Below are 16819 nucleotides of genomic sequence, written 5' to 3'. Positions count from 1 at the left end.
TGGATGAGTGTTCTTCTTGTATGTTAGTGCATATTTAGGGTGAGTTCTGATGCTGATGTTTTGAAGAAATAGGCTATAGGACAGTATTGGCACAGAAGATTTTGACAGCAGCAACTCTGAGATTAGCTCAGTTGCTTAGAGCATGGTGTCAATAACACCACGGTTGTGGGTTTGATACCTCTATGGGTCATTTACTCAGGAGTTGGAGTAGGATCCTTGCAGATCCCTTCTAACTCAGAATATTTTGTGTTTCTGTGAATGACAGTGAATTCGGGAATAAAAGCCCTAGAAAAAGTCTTCAGGGGCTGGTAATTAGTGTGTAAGTCAGTAGGTGGTGCACAACGCCCATAAAAATGCTGGAGAACTGCTCTGCTGTTTCATTGTGTCTTCAGAACTGGCATTTGGGAAAAGTTTCATTTCACCTGAAGGTCCAGTTTTCAAGCTTGAATGCAGTAAGATACTGATAATAATTATTTGAATTTATTATAGATATTTCATATGCTTGTGTTCAAAATAATATTCAAGTGATGTATTTGTTTGTTTTGATAGTTATATTTGCCTTAATGAGATTCATCATTTCCTGAATAGTTGGAGTGTGTACATAAGCAGGGATTCATGTGTAGGAAATATTGCTTGTGTAATATGCAACCACATGTTTTCCACAAAAGGACAAATGTATTCCAGCCTTAGAACACACAAATTTCTTTGTTTATGCACTGTAGATTGCATTCATTATGCAGCTGAGATTCATGGGGGACACCTATAGAAAATAGGGGACTTTTAATGAGCTCAGGATGAGGCATGAGTACAGCTAAATGAATTAAGCATTACTTCTGTTTACATGTCTAGTAGTGTTATTTAAACTTGCTAGTATCTCATTGGAATTGGATATATGATTCTAATACTGTAAAACACTGCATCAAGAGTGTGGTAGGAAGGCAGATTCTAGGAGATCCTGTTTGAAACCACTACAAGGAAACTAATCAAAAGCCACATCAAAAGTTTCACTTAAGCCTGAGTGGTGGAAGTGTAGATACATTGTCTGTTAATGCTTTGTTACTCAGCTGTATTACAGGATATTTGTCTGTAGCACAGTATTCATATTTTAGACTGACAAACTCAGATCCTGAAGATAATTGGCAGTGACTTGTGTTTCTCCCTATGGGGCTGTGTGGTTACAACTGCCCCTTCTAGAACCGTGCTACATGGTTTGAGGTTCTTTTTTGTGTTGGTCCCACTGATAGTGTTCTCCTTGCCTCTAGTTTTTATTTACTTAGGCCATATTAATGCAAAAGCACATACTACAGAAAGCCCAACCTGCTGCCAGCTGAGCCTGCTGCAACAGGAAACTGCATGGATATAAAAAGGAATATTTGTACTGGAGACATCAGAAGTCAGCTTGGATACAATTTGAAGCACATAATGACAGGAGACTTTTAATCTCTGTCCATCTCCTGGGGGAAGAGAAGCTGATAGACAGAACATATTTATTGATCACACAGGTGAGGGTCATCAGTCCCACAGATTCCAGGGAGGAAAATGGTCTGAATGCTGCAATACTTTGGTTTATACAATTATCACAACTGAGCACTACACAGTTGTCTCTCTACCCAACTTTACAGAACTTCTCCAGCAACTTCTCCACTGTTCCGGTGCAGTACAGCCAGGGCTTGCTGCAAACTTTGCCTTTCACTTAGTTACTCCAGCTGTTTTCCTTTCCTTCCAAGTTTATTGTTACAAATGTAAATTTTAATCTGTTGTTTTAGCTAATTTATGCAAATGCTCTGGATGTATTGCTGATAATGAAATTCTCCAAAGATAATGCTTATAGGGAGGCAGAGCACTCCCCAAAACAATTAAGATCACTTTACCAGAAGTTTATTCAACATCTTATATTCCCAAAAATAGACAATATTAAGGCTCTCTGCCCTGTCTGCCATTTATCTCTTATTTTCAGCTATGATCTTTGAAAGACAGTTTCTTCAATGTTGTATATAGCATAAGCAAAATACTTAATCTTGCAATAAATTCTGATAAGCTGAAAACCTGCAAGGCAGACTGAACATCTTTCCAGCGCTAATGAGGCTTGAATTTGTGAAGTAAACACTATGTATTATTTTTCCAAGTATAATTTCCAAATGAGGCTGCTTTTGGGGCAAAGATCTAAAAACCCGTAATTTGGATAACCCTGTTACCAGTGAGCTAATAGAAGATGTTCTCTGCCTAGGAGGACATGCCATGGAATAGATCACAGAGAGCAAAGAAGAAATCAGAAGGTGACAAAAGGAGACAGTGTTTGCTAGGTACAGTTTCCTTTCTAAACTGAAGAGTTCATTTAACTGTGGTTTGGGTTTTTTTTTTCCCTCAGACAACAAAGGTCCACCTCTTTATCCTAGCAATAACCTTTGCATACCTTCCAGTGAATTGCATAACCTGAGGGATGAAATTTTAGCTTTTTAGTCGTTGTAGGAACTTCCTGTCATGTAGTTAATCTATACAAGAACAAAAGTCTTTACTGTTTTCAAATATTGAATTACTGTTTTTACAACAAGAAACTCATTTTGAAATGGTAAAACAATGCTTAAAATAATATTTTAGGAATCATCATGGTCCACTGAATAAATCCAGGTATTTTCCTACAGCATGTTTTACTCAGTGAAGTAAAAATGGGTTATGTTTCATCATGGAAATTCCCATTTTACTAATTCAGCACACAGCTGCAGGCACATAGCAGCTGCACTTAAGATCATGCTTTGATATTTTCCCTATTTTCCTTAATCAGTTCATTGCAAGCAAGAACAAAAAAAAAGTCTTTAGAAACAGATTTTAGTGCTTATTCCCCCTTGCACCATTTGGAGCTGCCTTCAGGCTCTCAGCTGCTAATCTTTGGAGTGGTGCTTTCTTCAGGTTACAGGGACTTTATTCTGGATATTTTCTTCATGCCTCTCTTTGGGATTCTGGCTAGCCATCTCACCTCTTGCTTTACATGCTTGTGCTGTTGTCTTCATGGTCCTCTGCGGGTTCTCTCAAGCACCTTCCCAATCACAAAAACATGGCTCTTGAAATTGCAGTTCATTTAGGGTTTTCAGCAGTCTTCTAAAAGATCTCAAATAAGAAGACTTTGCTTCTCATGGTGGTTTTTGTGACAGTAAATTATTAAGGTTAACAAAAACAAATGGTTCTGTGTCCAATACATAACTGAACAAACTGTAAGGGCCTAACAAACATTAACCTTCCTGACAAAACAACTAAATTTGAGATTCTTGGCATAGATTTCTGCACATTCTTTCTAAAGTGCACAGGCACAGTTCTTCTCATTACAGCACAGCATCATCCAGCACAGCTCTATCAACAGCTAGGAACTTCCTGTCCTTAAGTGGAGGACTTCATTTTTCTTTTCTCACCTTTAAGTGAGATGATGATCCTTCTTGCAGCCATTAATCCTACTTAGTATTTGGAAAAAAGGAAGAAATTATTTCTGCTTCTGAACTTCTCATACTATGAGGCACAGAGTTACTGAGTGAGTTTCTTGAGAACTTCTCAAAAGTTAATGTTGAAATGAAGAGTCAAGTAGACAATCACACCCTTAAGATAGTTGTAGGCAAACTTTTGAGGCATTAACACAATGTTTTATAGCAATGTGGCTAACAGTATTGTAAAATCTGGGTGTGAGAATCTCAAAGTAATTCATTAAATAGTTTCTTTTGGAACACTGGACATGCTTTATTTCATTTTTTTCACAATTTATTTAAACATCTCACATATACAAAATACATTTTCTTTCTTTTTTTGAGAAATGATGATTTTTTTTTTACCCATAGTAGAAGATGGAAAAGAAATTTGAAAGCAGGAGCACCTGATTTTGGAGGAAGAAGACAAAGAGGAAGAAAAATTATCCACATGCTTAAGCTGTGGGTGAGACAGGACATCCTAAGTTGTAAGACAGACTTCAAAGAAACAGAGAAGCAATACTTTAAATGCTACTAGCACCATCAAAGTTCAAGTATTGGAAAGATACTCTGTAATTATGCAATTAGCACCACTGTATTTTGAGTGGAACTGGAAGTACCTCAGATCATATGGAAAAGTTCCTACACAAGATGTGAATCACTCTTGATTTAGTGTATGAGGTAGTTTAAACCTTTGGAAGTCATGGATTTAAACTTCCTCTGTGGAAGATATTCAAAGGCCACAAGTGGTGCAAACTTTCATGACTTTTTATTTTGTTTTTTTTTTCTTTACAAAGGTTGACATTTCCCAAAACAAGGTGTTAAATCTTGAAAGACTTCCAAGTCCATTGGGGGCTGTATTAAATTTCATTGCACAATGCTCCAATCAATTCTTCTCCTTCTCTTTCGCCCAGAGTTTAAGCAAGTAGATGAACAGAAGAAATGGAAGGAGTCAGCTTTCATTATAAAAAGAAATGACAAGAGAATAATTTGGGAGAGGCTTTAAGTTAATTTTAGTTCATTCATTTAAAACAGACTGGGCCAATGTCCAAACCGAATTCTTGGTCAGCACCGCCAATATCCAAAGGTGCAATGTCAAGGATGGGCAAGCGGGATGGCTTATTTGTTCTGTATTCAATGATTGTTTTGCCCCATTCGTTGTTCTTTCTCTGTAAGAGAAGATTGATTGCAATTGTTATTGCATTGTTCACAATATTAAGAATTGTTTCACCTACATGGATAATTTCTTATTAATTTTGCTTATATTGTTTGCAAATCAGATACCCACATCCAAGTATTTAGATCTCCAATACAGAAATCTATTTGCTTGAATCTTCTGTAGTCCTATATGATGCTGTGTGCAAGCTACCATATTATTCACACTGATCCTAAGAGAACCCTGCCTGATTGTTTCAGGACTTAAAGACCCTGCCCCTCCTATACCTTGTGCACTGTTTTCTTACGAATCTTCTGTTTACAACGAATTTGGATCTGGTCCCTCTGAAAACTTTTTTTTTGGCCACATGTACAGTACACGGTAGGATGTTTGTAACCTCTTCCTTCTCACTCATTAAGGATCTGCCATAGTTGGGTTTGTAGGCTATGTATCTTCATCAGGCAACATTTTTCTGCTTTGACCAATAACCTAATTCTGAATTAAAGCACAACTCTAACCCTAATCACATGCCCAGGCTTGGGCAGTCATGGTGCCCGCGGTTTCTGCGTTACTTACAGAGCAGCCATCCTCGAGAACACTGAAAGTGAATCTGCTGTTGCCTTCAGCTCGTAGTTCAACGTCGTTGGATCCCTGCAGCACAACAGCCTTTTTAAGGTTGCCAGTTTCTGCATCCATGTAGGCAATGCTGTTCTTGCAGTGGTAGGTGATGTTCTGGGAGGCATGGTTGGCCAGCAGACGCATGAAGGCGAGTTGGGTGGCCATGTCCTTCGAGGTCACTCCTTCACTATTGTATTCAAACTGAAAAACAGAGAGGAACCCAGTCAGTGGTATTGCTGGGGAAAGGAGCATGTTCATAATGAAAATGCATGATAGCTGCTCTAGTGTTCTGGTTTCTGCTAGAGTAGAGTTAATTTCTTCTCAGTTGCTGATACAGCGCAGTGTTTTGAATTTGGAATGAGAATGGTGTTGATAACACACTGATGTTTTGGATGTCATGATTATCCTAAGTCAAGGACTTTTTTTTTATGCGTGTGTGTGTGTCTCATGCTCTACCAGTGAGGAAGTGGGCAAAAGAAACTGGGAGAGAGCATAGCTGGAACAGGTGATCTTGGCTGACCAAAGGGATATTCAACACCATAAAAAATCATGCCTGGTATATAAACCGGGATGAAGTAACCCAAAAGGGCAACCAAACTGGGTTCAGGAAGCAGGGGGGTCTGGCACCATTCAGCAGGTGGTTAGCAATGACATTGTGCAGCACCGGTTGTTTTGCTTTTTATTATCATTATTATTTACCATTGTTACTGCATTTTTAAAAATTATTAAAATGTTTTTATCTCAAAATGCCAGTTTTACTTTGATTCTCCTCTCCCTTCTACTAGGGTGGACTGGGGGGAAGAGAGAGGGAGTTGAACGAGTGGCAGTGGTACCTAATTTCTAGCTGACCTTAAATCATGACAGCTAGGAACTTTAAAAAAAAGAATTGCAAGTCTGCAATTACTTTTCTATTGCCAGTCCAGAGCTGAAGAGCATGAAATAAAAGTAGCAGGGGGTACTGAAAACCAGACATGAATGGATGTAATTAAACTGTTGAGTTCTATTCCAAGATACAGTGTTAACAGTTTATCTGGATTCAGAGATATGATCAGGTAAGTTCAAGGAAGACAATCTCATTTCCACAGCTATGCACAAACAATGCCTGTCTCAATAAAACCATGAAACTTTTTTGAGAGAATTTTACTATTCTAAAAATATAATAATATCTGTGGATAGTACAAATGTTTTCATCACCCTTACATTTTTTTTTACAGCATCTACTTTTAGACATTCCAAGAAACAGGACCCTAGACTGTTCTGATCCAATGTGATTAAATTTCATCTTAGATACTTCATCACAATATCAATTCAATTTCATTTAAGAATGATGTAATTAAATCTCCTTAGCTGTAAAAAATTATGTATTTGCAACTTTCTGGGACAGTTTCTAACTTGCAAGCAGTAGTTCCTGTTTTTACTTACACCAACAATTCTGAATGTTACGGTGGCATGCACTCAGAATGTGTGATGTGTAATATAAATGTCTTTCCAGGAATAGTGTTGTATGTATTTTATATTACAATCAACAATTAAAAAGATTGATGTTTTTCTTATTTTTTCAGACATTTTATGGCTTGTCTTAACATGTTCCATATTCCAGTCCAGGCTTCCCTTAGCAATAACCACTATTCAGGCTGAATTGATCATCTGCAGACATTAAGAAAAGTTTGAACAATACCGAGAAATACTCTCAACAAACTGATCTAAACCAGAATCAGAGCTCTATGCCCTTGAGATAAAAGATAGTTGGCTTTTTCATATTTCTCCCCTAAGAACTTAATTTATCTGCTTGCTTCCTGAGAGTCAGTGAATTGGGAACTCTCCAGACAGCGCCATAGGAAACAATCACCCTGCCATCCATCACTTACCTGGCTGCCACCATTGATAGTTTCACCAAACCATATGTGCTGCTTCTTGTCCCTGGGATTCTTGTTGATATACCAGTTCTTAGCAGGAATATTGTCAGGGTTGGCATAGATGCAAGTCTCACCATTGGTAAAATCACAGTATGCTCTAATGGCATCTGCAGTGCAGCCTTGGTTGGGATCAATCCAGTAGAAGCCTGCCATTGGGGGAGAAATGGAAACAACGGTTCACTCAGCATAAACTTTGCATGCAGCTCATATTCACTTGTCTGATATAGGAACTCAGGCCATAAATCACAACTAGGTGTAATATTAAGGTGATAAGTGGGATACAGATATTTTGGATTTTTAATGTAAAAGAAACTGTATTTGAAAGTAAGGGTTAAATATTTTTGTATTAGTTTAGAAAATTATTGCCATAATGTGAAAAAATATCTACAGTGCTTTTCAAAATGTAAGTGTATCTTGAAAATAGATACAAGAACTTCTTCATTGGTCATCTAGTATTTTTGCCAAGTGGCCAATGCTATCTTTCACTGCAGAAAGCTAATGCCCTGTAAGTGCTCCCTGAGCCAGCAAGGGCAAACATCTGGCACTAACATACCGCTGCTCCATTCTGGGTGGCTAAGTCTGAGGTCACGACAGGTGCGAGCTGGGTTCTTTTTGGAGCCTTCTGGGGTCAGCAGGGTCTCAATTTGGTTGTTCAGTGTTTTCAGAGTGGCATCAACTTCATAATCCTTGGGTCTGAGAGAAGGCTGATCAGCCCGGTAGTATTCTGCATCAAAGCCAACTTCATATCCACCACCATTGGGACCAGGGGGGCCAGGGGGACCAGGAGGACCAGGAGGACCCTGAAGTTTTTCACAAGCAGAAGACAAAATGCATTCTGTTAGAGATATGGTACTTTTAATTAAATGCTTCCACACATGCATGCACATGGTTAACTCATGGCATCCTCAGCTCCAATCGGAGGCAGCACACATGGACTCGCCCTGTGGTGACTGCTATGGGTTGAGGCATTGGAAGATGCACAGTGCAGGACTACCACATCTCCTTTGTGCATTTGCTCCCTGGCTATAAGGAGTGAACAAAACTTTTTAGTTTTCCTAATACTAAATATAATTTATAACTCCCTAATATTAAATATATTTTTTAAGAAATAAAACCATGTGCATTACCATGTGCATTATTAAACTGCTAGGCTTCTGAAGTGATGTAATTACTTGGTTTATAGTGTAACAACAAAAATGTGTTAAATCAACAACAGAAAAAGGTTCTACTCACAGCAGGACCTTGGCTACCATGAGAGCCACGCACACCAGCAGGGCCAATAGGTCCAGGGAGACCATTGCGACCATCTTTGCCAGGAGGACCAGAAGGACCAGGTGGACCCTAAAAGGAAATGTGACCAGTTTAAATGGCAGTAAAAATGCCACAAATAGGGATTCAGATGGATGGGAGCACACATATATATTGTGCAAAGAGAATGGGAGTTATTTGAATATATTCTGAAATTCACATACCCTTGGGCCAGCAGGGCCAGTGTTACCGGGAGGACCTTGATCACCATGTTGGCCCTATTGGGAAAGATACACAGCCATCAAAGAAAGAGCAGTGGAACATGATTGTGTTTGCTTTGTTCAAGAAGGAACTGTATATAATTTGTATTTGGGCTCACAGAATGGGAATCTAGGGCTAATGACATTTATTAGTGGAGTTAGGGTAGAAATGTTTGTTTTGGGAAGAGAGGAGAGAGGCTATCAAGATATATTTAAGAGGATAACCTATAAAATTCTTTATATTGTTTCTTCTGATCTTCAGAGAAGTCTTTAAAATAAAAGTTAGAATTCCTAAAGTTGATATCCAAACTTAAAGGGGAGAAAATTCACAAATTACTTTGGCTTTTCTGAGATAAAAGTTTTAAAATTACAGGCCAAAATAAGAAATAATATTAAAACAAACGCAGAAGATTTTAAAATTCTTTGTTAGCCAAATGCAATTGAGCTTCAAGGAAACTAATGCCAGTCACAGTTCTAATGCCAATACCAGAATTTGTCTTTTTGTACAAAAAAACTTTGACTGTTATAGAGATTATTTATGATTTTTCATTTTAAAGGTGCTGTATTGTACACATGTAAGTCCTTGCTAGTGTGACCTTATTTTGGGTTTTTTTCTCTTTATATTCAAAACCCTGAAAATCATTTACTTACAGCAAGACCAGGAAGACCCTGCAGTCCATTGTGTCCCTTCAAGCCAGGCAGACCTCTAGGCCCCTTATCACCAGGTTGACCTTTCTCACCACGTGGACCTTGTGGGCCCTAGAAAGGGATATAGGTGTCAAAGGAATAAATTACAAGGCTTCAAGAACATACTCCTGTCAAAAGAAGAATTAAATGCAAATACTCTACATTAAGACATATCCCAATGTGTATAATGGACATTCCCTTAACACACCCAAAGCTTCAGGATTGATCCCACAAAAGAGAATACTAACTGAGATTCTAAGTTCCTAAATATTTTCAGGTCCTTAAGCATTACTTTGATCACAGTTACGAGTCCTTATTGACAAAGTATGTTTTTTCTTCTTGCATCAATGTGCTAATGTATTCAAAAATCAGACTTACAGCAAGACCTCTGGGACCAAAAGCACCAGCAGGACCGACTGCACCAGCAGGGCCCTGAAACAAGAACAGAGAATACATGTCACTGCTGTATATTGTTCTAATGAAGGTTCCATGCTCAACACATCTCTGGAGAAAGTGAAGTAATTATCTATACATTGTAGAGGTGGGATGTACTTTGTACATATGTATATATGATAGACAAGTCTTAGTCCTCTTAGACCTTAATCCAGAAAGTTAAGGTATATCATCATCTCATCGACTTACGGGTTCACCACGGTTTCCAGGCTTTCCAGAAGGACCAACTTGGCCATGAGGACCAGGAGCACCCAGAGCACCACTGGGACCAGGGTTACCAGGAGCACCACGCTCACCCTGGGAACAAAGGAATGCAACAGGAGACACTTTGTGTTATTACTGACTTACACATATTGGAATATTTCTTCCATGACAATGAAATAAAAGAAACAAGTTACCTTGAAACCAGGAGCACCATCACGGCCTGGAGGACCATCATTTCCAGGATTTCCCTATTAAAATACCATGAAAAAAATTACTAAATTCCATCACCTTTTATCTCACACAGAACTGTGTCTCAGTCTAGTTGCTTACAGTGAGAGTAAGAAGATATTGAGATAGGATAGTATAAATCTTAAAGAGAAAAAAACCTCTTTCTTACACGTCATTCTCAAATGCCTTGCATATACAAATGTTCTCAGAAAACTAAAATGGTTTTCAAAAATTTTAGGTTTTAAAAGTTCAGTATAGAAAAAAAAATTACTGGGTTCTGCAACATTTCTCTAAATGAAAAAAACTAAGACAACAGTGGTCTTCACTAGCTTGCAATCTTTTAAAATGGAGACTTTATTTTTAGATGAAAAATGCCAGTGGAGGAAAAAAAAACCAAAACCTAACCAATAGCTACATCTAAATTACTTTGTTGTGGCACTTCATAAGGTTAAATGCTTTCCTTTATGAATGCTAATTTCGCTTCAGCACTTAGGCTGTGTCCAAAAAAACCCCTTTTGCTTCAGAAAATTCCAGTGAAATGAAGTTCAGGATTTTTAAATTACTATTCTCTGCTCTCTTTGAAATCCTGCAAAGTCTCTGCAACATTTGTATTAACAATGTATTAACTATGCTTCAGGGTATCAAATGAGCTTCCCTGATAAGGCTGTCACCTAGTTGGGCATAGGAATCCATGTCTATAAAAATCCTGATATAATTTTCTCTGAAGACATTGTACAAGTTTGCTAGCAGAACAGCTTCTGGTTCCATCCACTTTTTCTGAGTGTTTGTATTTGGAACAGAATAAAGGAAAAGCAACCTGAAGAGGATAAAAGACAGCTTACGTCACGTCCAGCTTCACCAGGAGCACCATTTGGACCAGGAGAACCCACAGGACCAGAGGGACCACGGGCACCAGGAGGACCAGAAACACCCAGGGGACCAGGTTCACCCTAATACAGGAACAGTTGTGACAAAATGTGACATTATAATACAACACAAACCAGTCTTACAGAACAACTAGCCTATATCTAAGAGTAACATCTCTCTGCAATAAGTCCAGGAAGGAAAAAAGAATCAGGACACAAGAAACATACCTATCTATATAATATGTTACCTTCATCCTAAATGTTACTATTAGAAACCTCTTAACATTTCTGACATTTCTGACATTCAGAAATTTGCTTGCAGATAATTCTGGTTTGCAATAAGCCGTAATTTCTTCCATTGGCCAAGGTCTGGTCGATCCATTTCCTCTGTTTCCAACAGCAATGGAAACAGCATCATCTGCATCTCCCTGGCTTCCCATAAGATAGGACTTCAAGTATGGGTGAGTTTTTTCTTTTTTATTACATGTTACCTGTTTGAAGCAGTTAACTAATCATATACTCACTGTTGCTCCAGAGATGCCTGGAAGACCACGCTCTCCCCGAGAGCCAGGCAGACCAAGGATACCAGGAGCACCAAGAATACCCTGAGGACCTGGAGTACCAGGAGGACCCTGTGATGTGAAGAGAATAATATTTATATTAATAGACAAAAATAAATGTAATACACGCATCAGATAGTGATACTGAAAATTTCATTCTGGGTTGCAGCTTCTGCAGATCACAGAAGAAATTTCTATAATGTTAGTTGAGTAACAATTGTGGTATTTCACACAAGAGCTTATTCAGTAAGACAGAAACATATGACTTTTTAAAAAGTCAGTAATTCTGGATTGAAGCTTAAAGATACTAAAAAAGAATTAATTTATTTGCATAATTCTAAGTCAACCTGTGGGCAGACAACTTTAACCTTATGATCCCCACAAATCAGAGTTTCTGATGCAGCTATGAATTGAGATTGTTCTAAATGGACATTCACAGGTTCCTTCTTTTTCTGTCCATGAGGATCAGTTTCAGAGCAGAAGATGTGCTTTCTTTTCTCAGACTAAACGTCAATTTATTCTGTAGTTAAATATACAACTCACTACAAGAGGAAAAGAAAAAAAACCCTGACCCAGGGATCAGATTCACTTTTTATGGTATGTTTGTCAAGCATGCATATGAACAATTTCTTGTGCCTCAGTGGAACTTCTACTTATAGGCTCTATTAAATTGGTGGATAAAGTAGAAATGCCCTTCCCAAACACCAAAAGTATCTCAGAAGCCATAACATTTACTTTAAGAGAAACATAAGTAATGAGATGTGATACTCAGTAACTTACAGCAGCACCAGCCTCTCCAGATGGACCCTTCTCACCAGCAAAACCAGGTGGGCCAGCAATACCTTGTTCACCAGTGCGGCCGACTGGTCCAACATCACCACGTAGACCTCGAGGACCATCTTTGCCAGCTGGGCCAGGAGGACCAGGGGGACCAGTGATGCCCTAGGACAGAGCATGAATATGATACCATTACAATATAGACCTGCAGATAACATAGATCAATTTCAAGTCCGTGTGAAAAAATAGTCCCTTGCAATAAATAGGTCATCAGCTGCTCCAAAGCAGCAAGTTCTATTGCTTTGTTAGCAGTGGAAAGCTGGATGCAATAAAATTATTTGACAGCCTTTTTTTTTTTTTTTTTTTTTTCACTCTGGGCAGGTGAAAGTGGCAAAATTTGGTGGGAAAATACAGATCTGTCTCTCATTGGAGACATTAATTGCAACTATAAAATCCATGAGAAAAAACCCCCAGTATCTTCCAATTTAAGAGGATTATATGCTTTGGATACTGGGATTTAAAATTTATTTAAATCTAGAGTACCTAAGAAAAGAAGTGCCCTTTTGTAAAAGTTGGAAGCACCTTTGAAAAGAAAAAACTACAAATGTCATCTAGAATGAGAATTTCTTGCTGAAAAATGGAAAAGATTCACATTCCAAAACACAGTGAGCTTGCCCTGCTCAAGACAGGGGCTAGAAGTGCAGGTACATTAGAAAATGTAGATATACAATAACCTTAACATTCTTCTGCAGATTGGACATGATCTTCATATTCCACTCCATCATGAGTAATTGCAACACCATTGATTTGAACAAAGGCAAATAAACACAAATTTTTGGAAATGGTTGGGTACTTCAAGAGGCATAGGGATGCTTGATGGATTATAAAACTCACAAATTAAATGCACAGGTTGTACCCTGGGAGTTTGCAATGAGATTTTTTTCTCCTCCAATTCTATAAAGATCTGAGGTTATTCCAGTGCAATTACGATTCACATCAGTGAAACAAAAAACAGGATTATCCCTAAGCAAAGCAACTTCTGACTTATCTCCCATTAGAAACCTTCAATAGTTACTTACAGCAGGGCCAGGAGGACCAACTCTTCCAGCAGCACCAGGGAAACCAGTCATGCCCTAAAAACAAATTTGAAGATGAAGGTTAGGTTTAAAGGAAACAAAAAATTCATGAAAAGCAACAATGTCAGTACTAAAATCTGAAGACTTACAGGAGGACCAGCATCACCACGAGGGCCAGCGGGACCAGCAGCACCAACGGGACCCTAAGTAGGAAGGATTGAAAAAGAGATGGATCAAGTAAAGACAATTAATGCTCCCTGCTTAGAATAAGGGCTCAGTCTCACTATTGTGAAAGCTAAGGGTGATTTTAACACCAGCAGCAGGAGGACTGGGCCCAAAACCATGCTGCCTATCCTGATAATAGGGTATTAAATTCTTACAGACATTTTAAATTGGTGTCATAAGGACCAAGAAAAGTTGCATAAGGCATTTATGATTCAGAATTATTTCCTTGCAAATCTTATGTGCATCTAAACAAATCTGGAAGTCAAAATGTGAAAGCAGGGCAAAATCATCAAATCCTCTGCTTGCGCTGTGTGACTAATACAGCCACAAAGTGCAAGAGCCTGGTATTGGTGTATTAAAATCATACAATAACTAACTGAAGCTACCTTATCCTGCAACACTTTGCAGTATTTGGAGTACACGGGTCTGACTTTCTGTGTCATTTAAACCAGTTCCCCAATAATGTGCATGTGCAGCAGTATACAACTTTGGGCTATAAAGGTGTCAGCACATGAACAGCCTATGTGCAAATGGGTGCATGGACAAATTTGCACAAATGCCTCTGGATGACTGAGTCTGAAATTAGACTGTGACAGCACATCCCATCTTTGAGAGGAAAGTGTCAATGTCCTTAGCTCAGAACTTACCCACAATCACCCCCTGAATGCTCCAAGATAGAGTGATTTTGCTGATCTTCAGAGCAAGTTGAAAATTAGTTATTATTTTCTCTTCATTTCAGTTCCATACTCACGATCTGAGCCCACATAAATAGATTGATAAAATTTACATAAAGTGTGAAAATCAGCATGGTAACTTTTCTCACACCTAGCTTGAGGTTTTGTTTCTTTCTTTCATTACCTTTTCAGAATTCAAGGCTTTCAGGCCAATGTATTTCTCACATGGCACAGGTGAGAACTATGTATTTCACAAAGACACAATTCACTTACTGGGGGTCCAGAAGCACCAATTGGGCCAATGGCACCTGTTGGTCCAGTTTCACCCTTAGGTCCTTTGGGCCCACGCTCGCCCTTAGCACCAGGCTGACCAGCTGCACCCTGTGGGCAGAAGAACAGACAAAATGAGGAACTGAAACCTTGCAGAGGAAATAGAGGAAGGTTATGGCATCAATACAAGGAAAGTGCAAACAAAACTCACAGGGGGTCCAGCAAATCCGCTGGGACCTACAGGACCAGGCTCACCACGTTCACCCTAGAGGGAGGACAAAGAAGAGACAACTCGTTGGAAATGGTCTTTAAAAGGGCAATTTTCTGAACATCATGTCTTTGACACAGGAATAATTGTAGAAATTGCTACTTACAGGGATACCACGGGCACCAGCAGGACCAGCAGGACCAGCAGGACCTCCTTCTCCCTAAAAGACAGCCCAAAACATATTGACACTGGTAAACAGCCTTACTGCAGTCAGAACAGCAATGTTCCTGTAGTACAGATACATGGAGTCTCCTTGGGTCTCCAGTGCAGAATATGTTACTGAAAATGCTTCTGGTTTCGATCCACTCTGTATTAATAATTTCTAATGATTCTCAGACAGCATAAAATATCATTCTGAGCTACAATTCATCATTGTATCAAAACCTACTCAGTGCAATTGGGATTGTGGAGTTTAACCTCAGCTGGGAAAAATTCAGCCCAAGGTTGAATTAGAATCCTCTCCAGATATAACCCACTGCCATGTAGATGTGCATCCTCTTCCCTGCCCTTTTAGGAAAAGATTGGGGGTCCTACGGCAAGCTTCACTGAATAGTCCCAACAGCCCTTGCTTCCTGAATCTGAAAAACTTAAAGAATTGGTGCAAACTAGAAAGATGGAATTGATTTTTATGGAACTCATCTTTAATATTCATGTGTGAATGAACTGTATCAAAAAGGCATTTTTTCATTCAAAGAGTAGACTTACCCGATCACCAGCACCACCAGCAGGGCCAGGAGCACCAATAGCACCAGGGAGACCCTATAGACCAAGAGAAAGGACACTGCTTCAAACAAAATGTAAGTAGGATCAACTACTTAAATAAACTTTCTCTTTCTTCCTGGAGAAAGGTATGTAACTAACTTTCTTTCAGATGTTCTCAATATAAAGGATACATGATTTTATAAAACAAAATCTATTCTGTTAGTCTCCTTCCCAAAGTATGAATTCTAAGAAAGGCATCTGAAATCTCAAATTAAGGATAGTTTTGTGTAACTTTGCAGGTTGCCTTTAAAATTACCTGTCTGGGCTCAGGCCATGAAATTAAGGAGGACATTGTCACATTGAACAGCTGTGCAATGTCTGTGCAATACTCTGCTCATGTAATTTTTCTGCTTGGTTGCATGAGAAGTGACCACTTTTCTCTCTCTCCCCCCCTGAATTTAACCATCCTTGGACAAGGGGCAGCAAAATTACATTGATTTGTATCAAAAATGAGCAGATACAATCAGTAATGCAATACAGTGTTCAGAAGGAAATTCTGAACATCCTTCTCAGTTATTTAAGTTCTGAGGGGTAGCTAGGTAAAGTCAAGTAGAACCAGAAGATACTTACACGAGCACCATCTCTTCCTGTTGCACCTGTATCACCTCTCAGACCTGGGGCACCCTGGAACACACAGTGGGAAAAACTGTATTGGTAGTGAACACAATAGTTTGTATGAAAGAAGTCTTGAGCTGTTTGCTGAGTATCTGTGCATTATTTAGACATCATACAAAAAGGTTATCATGCTAGGTTTTCTGGAGAAATGAGCCTTGATTATTATTTCTTTCTTATTGCTGAGTAGGCACTGACTTGAAAAGCGAATGTTTGGAAAGGGGACTGGCATGCTTTTCAGAATAAACCTGCTTTTGTCATGGGAAACCTTGGCTTTTCCCAGGTCCCAAGAATTTTGAACGGAATTAGAAACTGAAAATCATGTCCATGTATATTACAAATGATAAATATAAATCCCCCCAAAAATATTTTTTCTTTTGGTCAAGAGATATCCACCTGTAAAAATCCTTCTGGGTATTCAAGTTATACTTTCTATATGAAGCAAAAAACAGCTGTTAATAACAATGATGTCATATGGGCGGACACATAAAATGCCACATTTCATATGAC

General features: G+C 38.8%; 1 protein-coding gene across 1 annotated transcript in view; it reads right to left on the bottom strand.

The window, feature by feature from the left end:
* Window positions 1-3702: 3702 nt before the first annotated feature.
* Window positions 3703-16819, bottom strand: part of COL1A2 (collagen type I alpha 2 chain) — a 38753-nt gene continuing 25636 nt past the window's right edge. The window contains exons 33-52 of the mRNA XM_033071651.2: window positions 16268-16321; window positions 15641-15694; window positions 15042-15095; window positions 14879-14932; window positions 14671-14778; window positions 13648-13701; window positions 13502-13555; window positions 12426-12587; window positions 11610-11717; window positions 11062-11169; window positions 10186-10239; window positions 9977-10084; window positions 9713-9766; window positions 9299-9406; window positions 8612-8665; window positions 8373-8480; window positions 7693-7939; window positions 7092-7285; window positions 5182-5424; window positions 3703-4618 (exon numbers count right to left, since the gene is read on the bottom strand). Coding sequence (XP_032927542.1) covers window positions 4472-4618; window positions 5182-5424; window positions 7092-7285; window positions 7693-7939; window positions 8373-8480; window positions 8612-8665; window positions 9299-9406; window positions 9713-9766; window positions 9977-10084; window positions 10186-10239; window positions 11062-11169; window positions 11610-11717; window positions 12426-12587; window positions 13502-13555; window positions 13648-13701; window positions 14671-14778; window positions 14879-14932; window positions 15042-15095; window positions 15641-15694; window positions 16268-16321 — 2127 coding nt within the window. The 3' untranslated portion in view covers window positions 3703-4471. The remainder of the gene's footprint in view (window positions 4619-5181; window positions 5425-7091; window positions 7286-7692; window positions 7940-8372; window positions 8481-8611; window positions 8666-9298; window positions 9407-9712; window positions 9767-9976; window positions 10085-10185; window positions 10240-11061; window positions 11170-11609; window positions 11718-12425; window positions 12588-13501; window positions 13556-13647; window positions 13702-14670; window positions 14779-14878; window positions 14933-15041; window positions 15096-15640; window positions 15695-16267; window positions 16322-16819) is intronic.

The sequence above is a fragment of the Catharus ustulatus genome, chromosome 1 (genome assembly GCF_009819885.2).
Source record: "Catharus ustulatus isolate bCatUst1 chromosome 1, bCatUst1.pri.v2, whole genome shotgun sequence".
Lineage (NCBI taxonomy): Eukaryota > Metazoa > Chordata > Aves > Passeriformes > Turdidae > Catharus > Catharus ustulatus.
The sequence above is the reverse complement of the archived record's forward strand: the minus strand, read 5'-3'. Positions and strand labels throughout refer to the sequence as shown.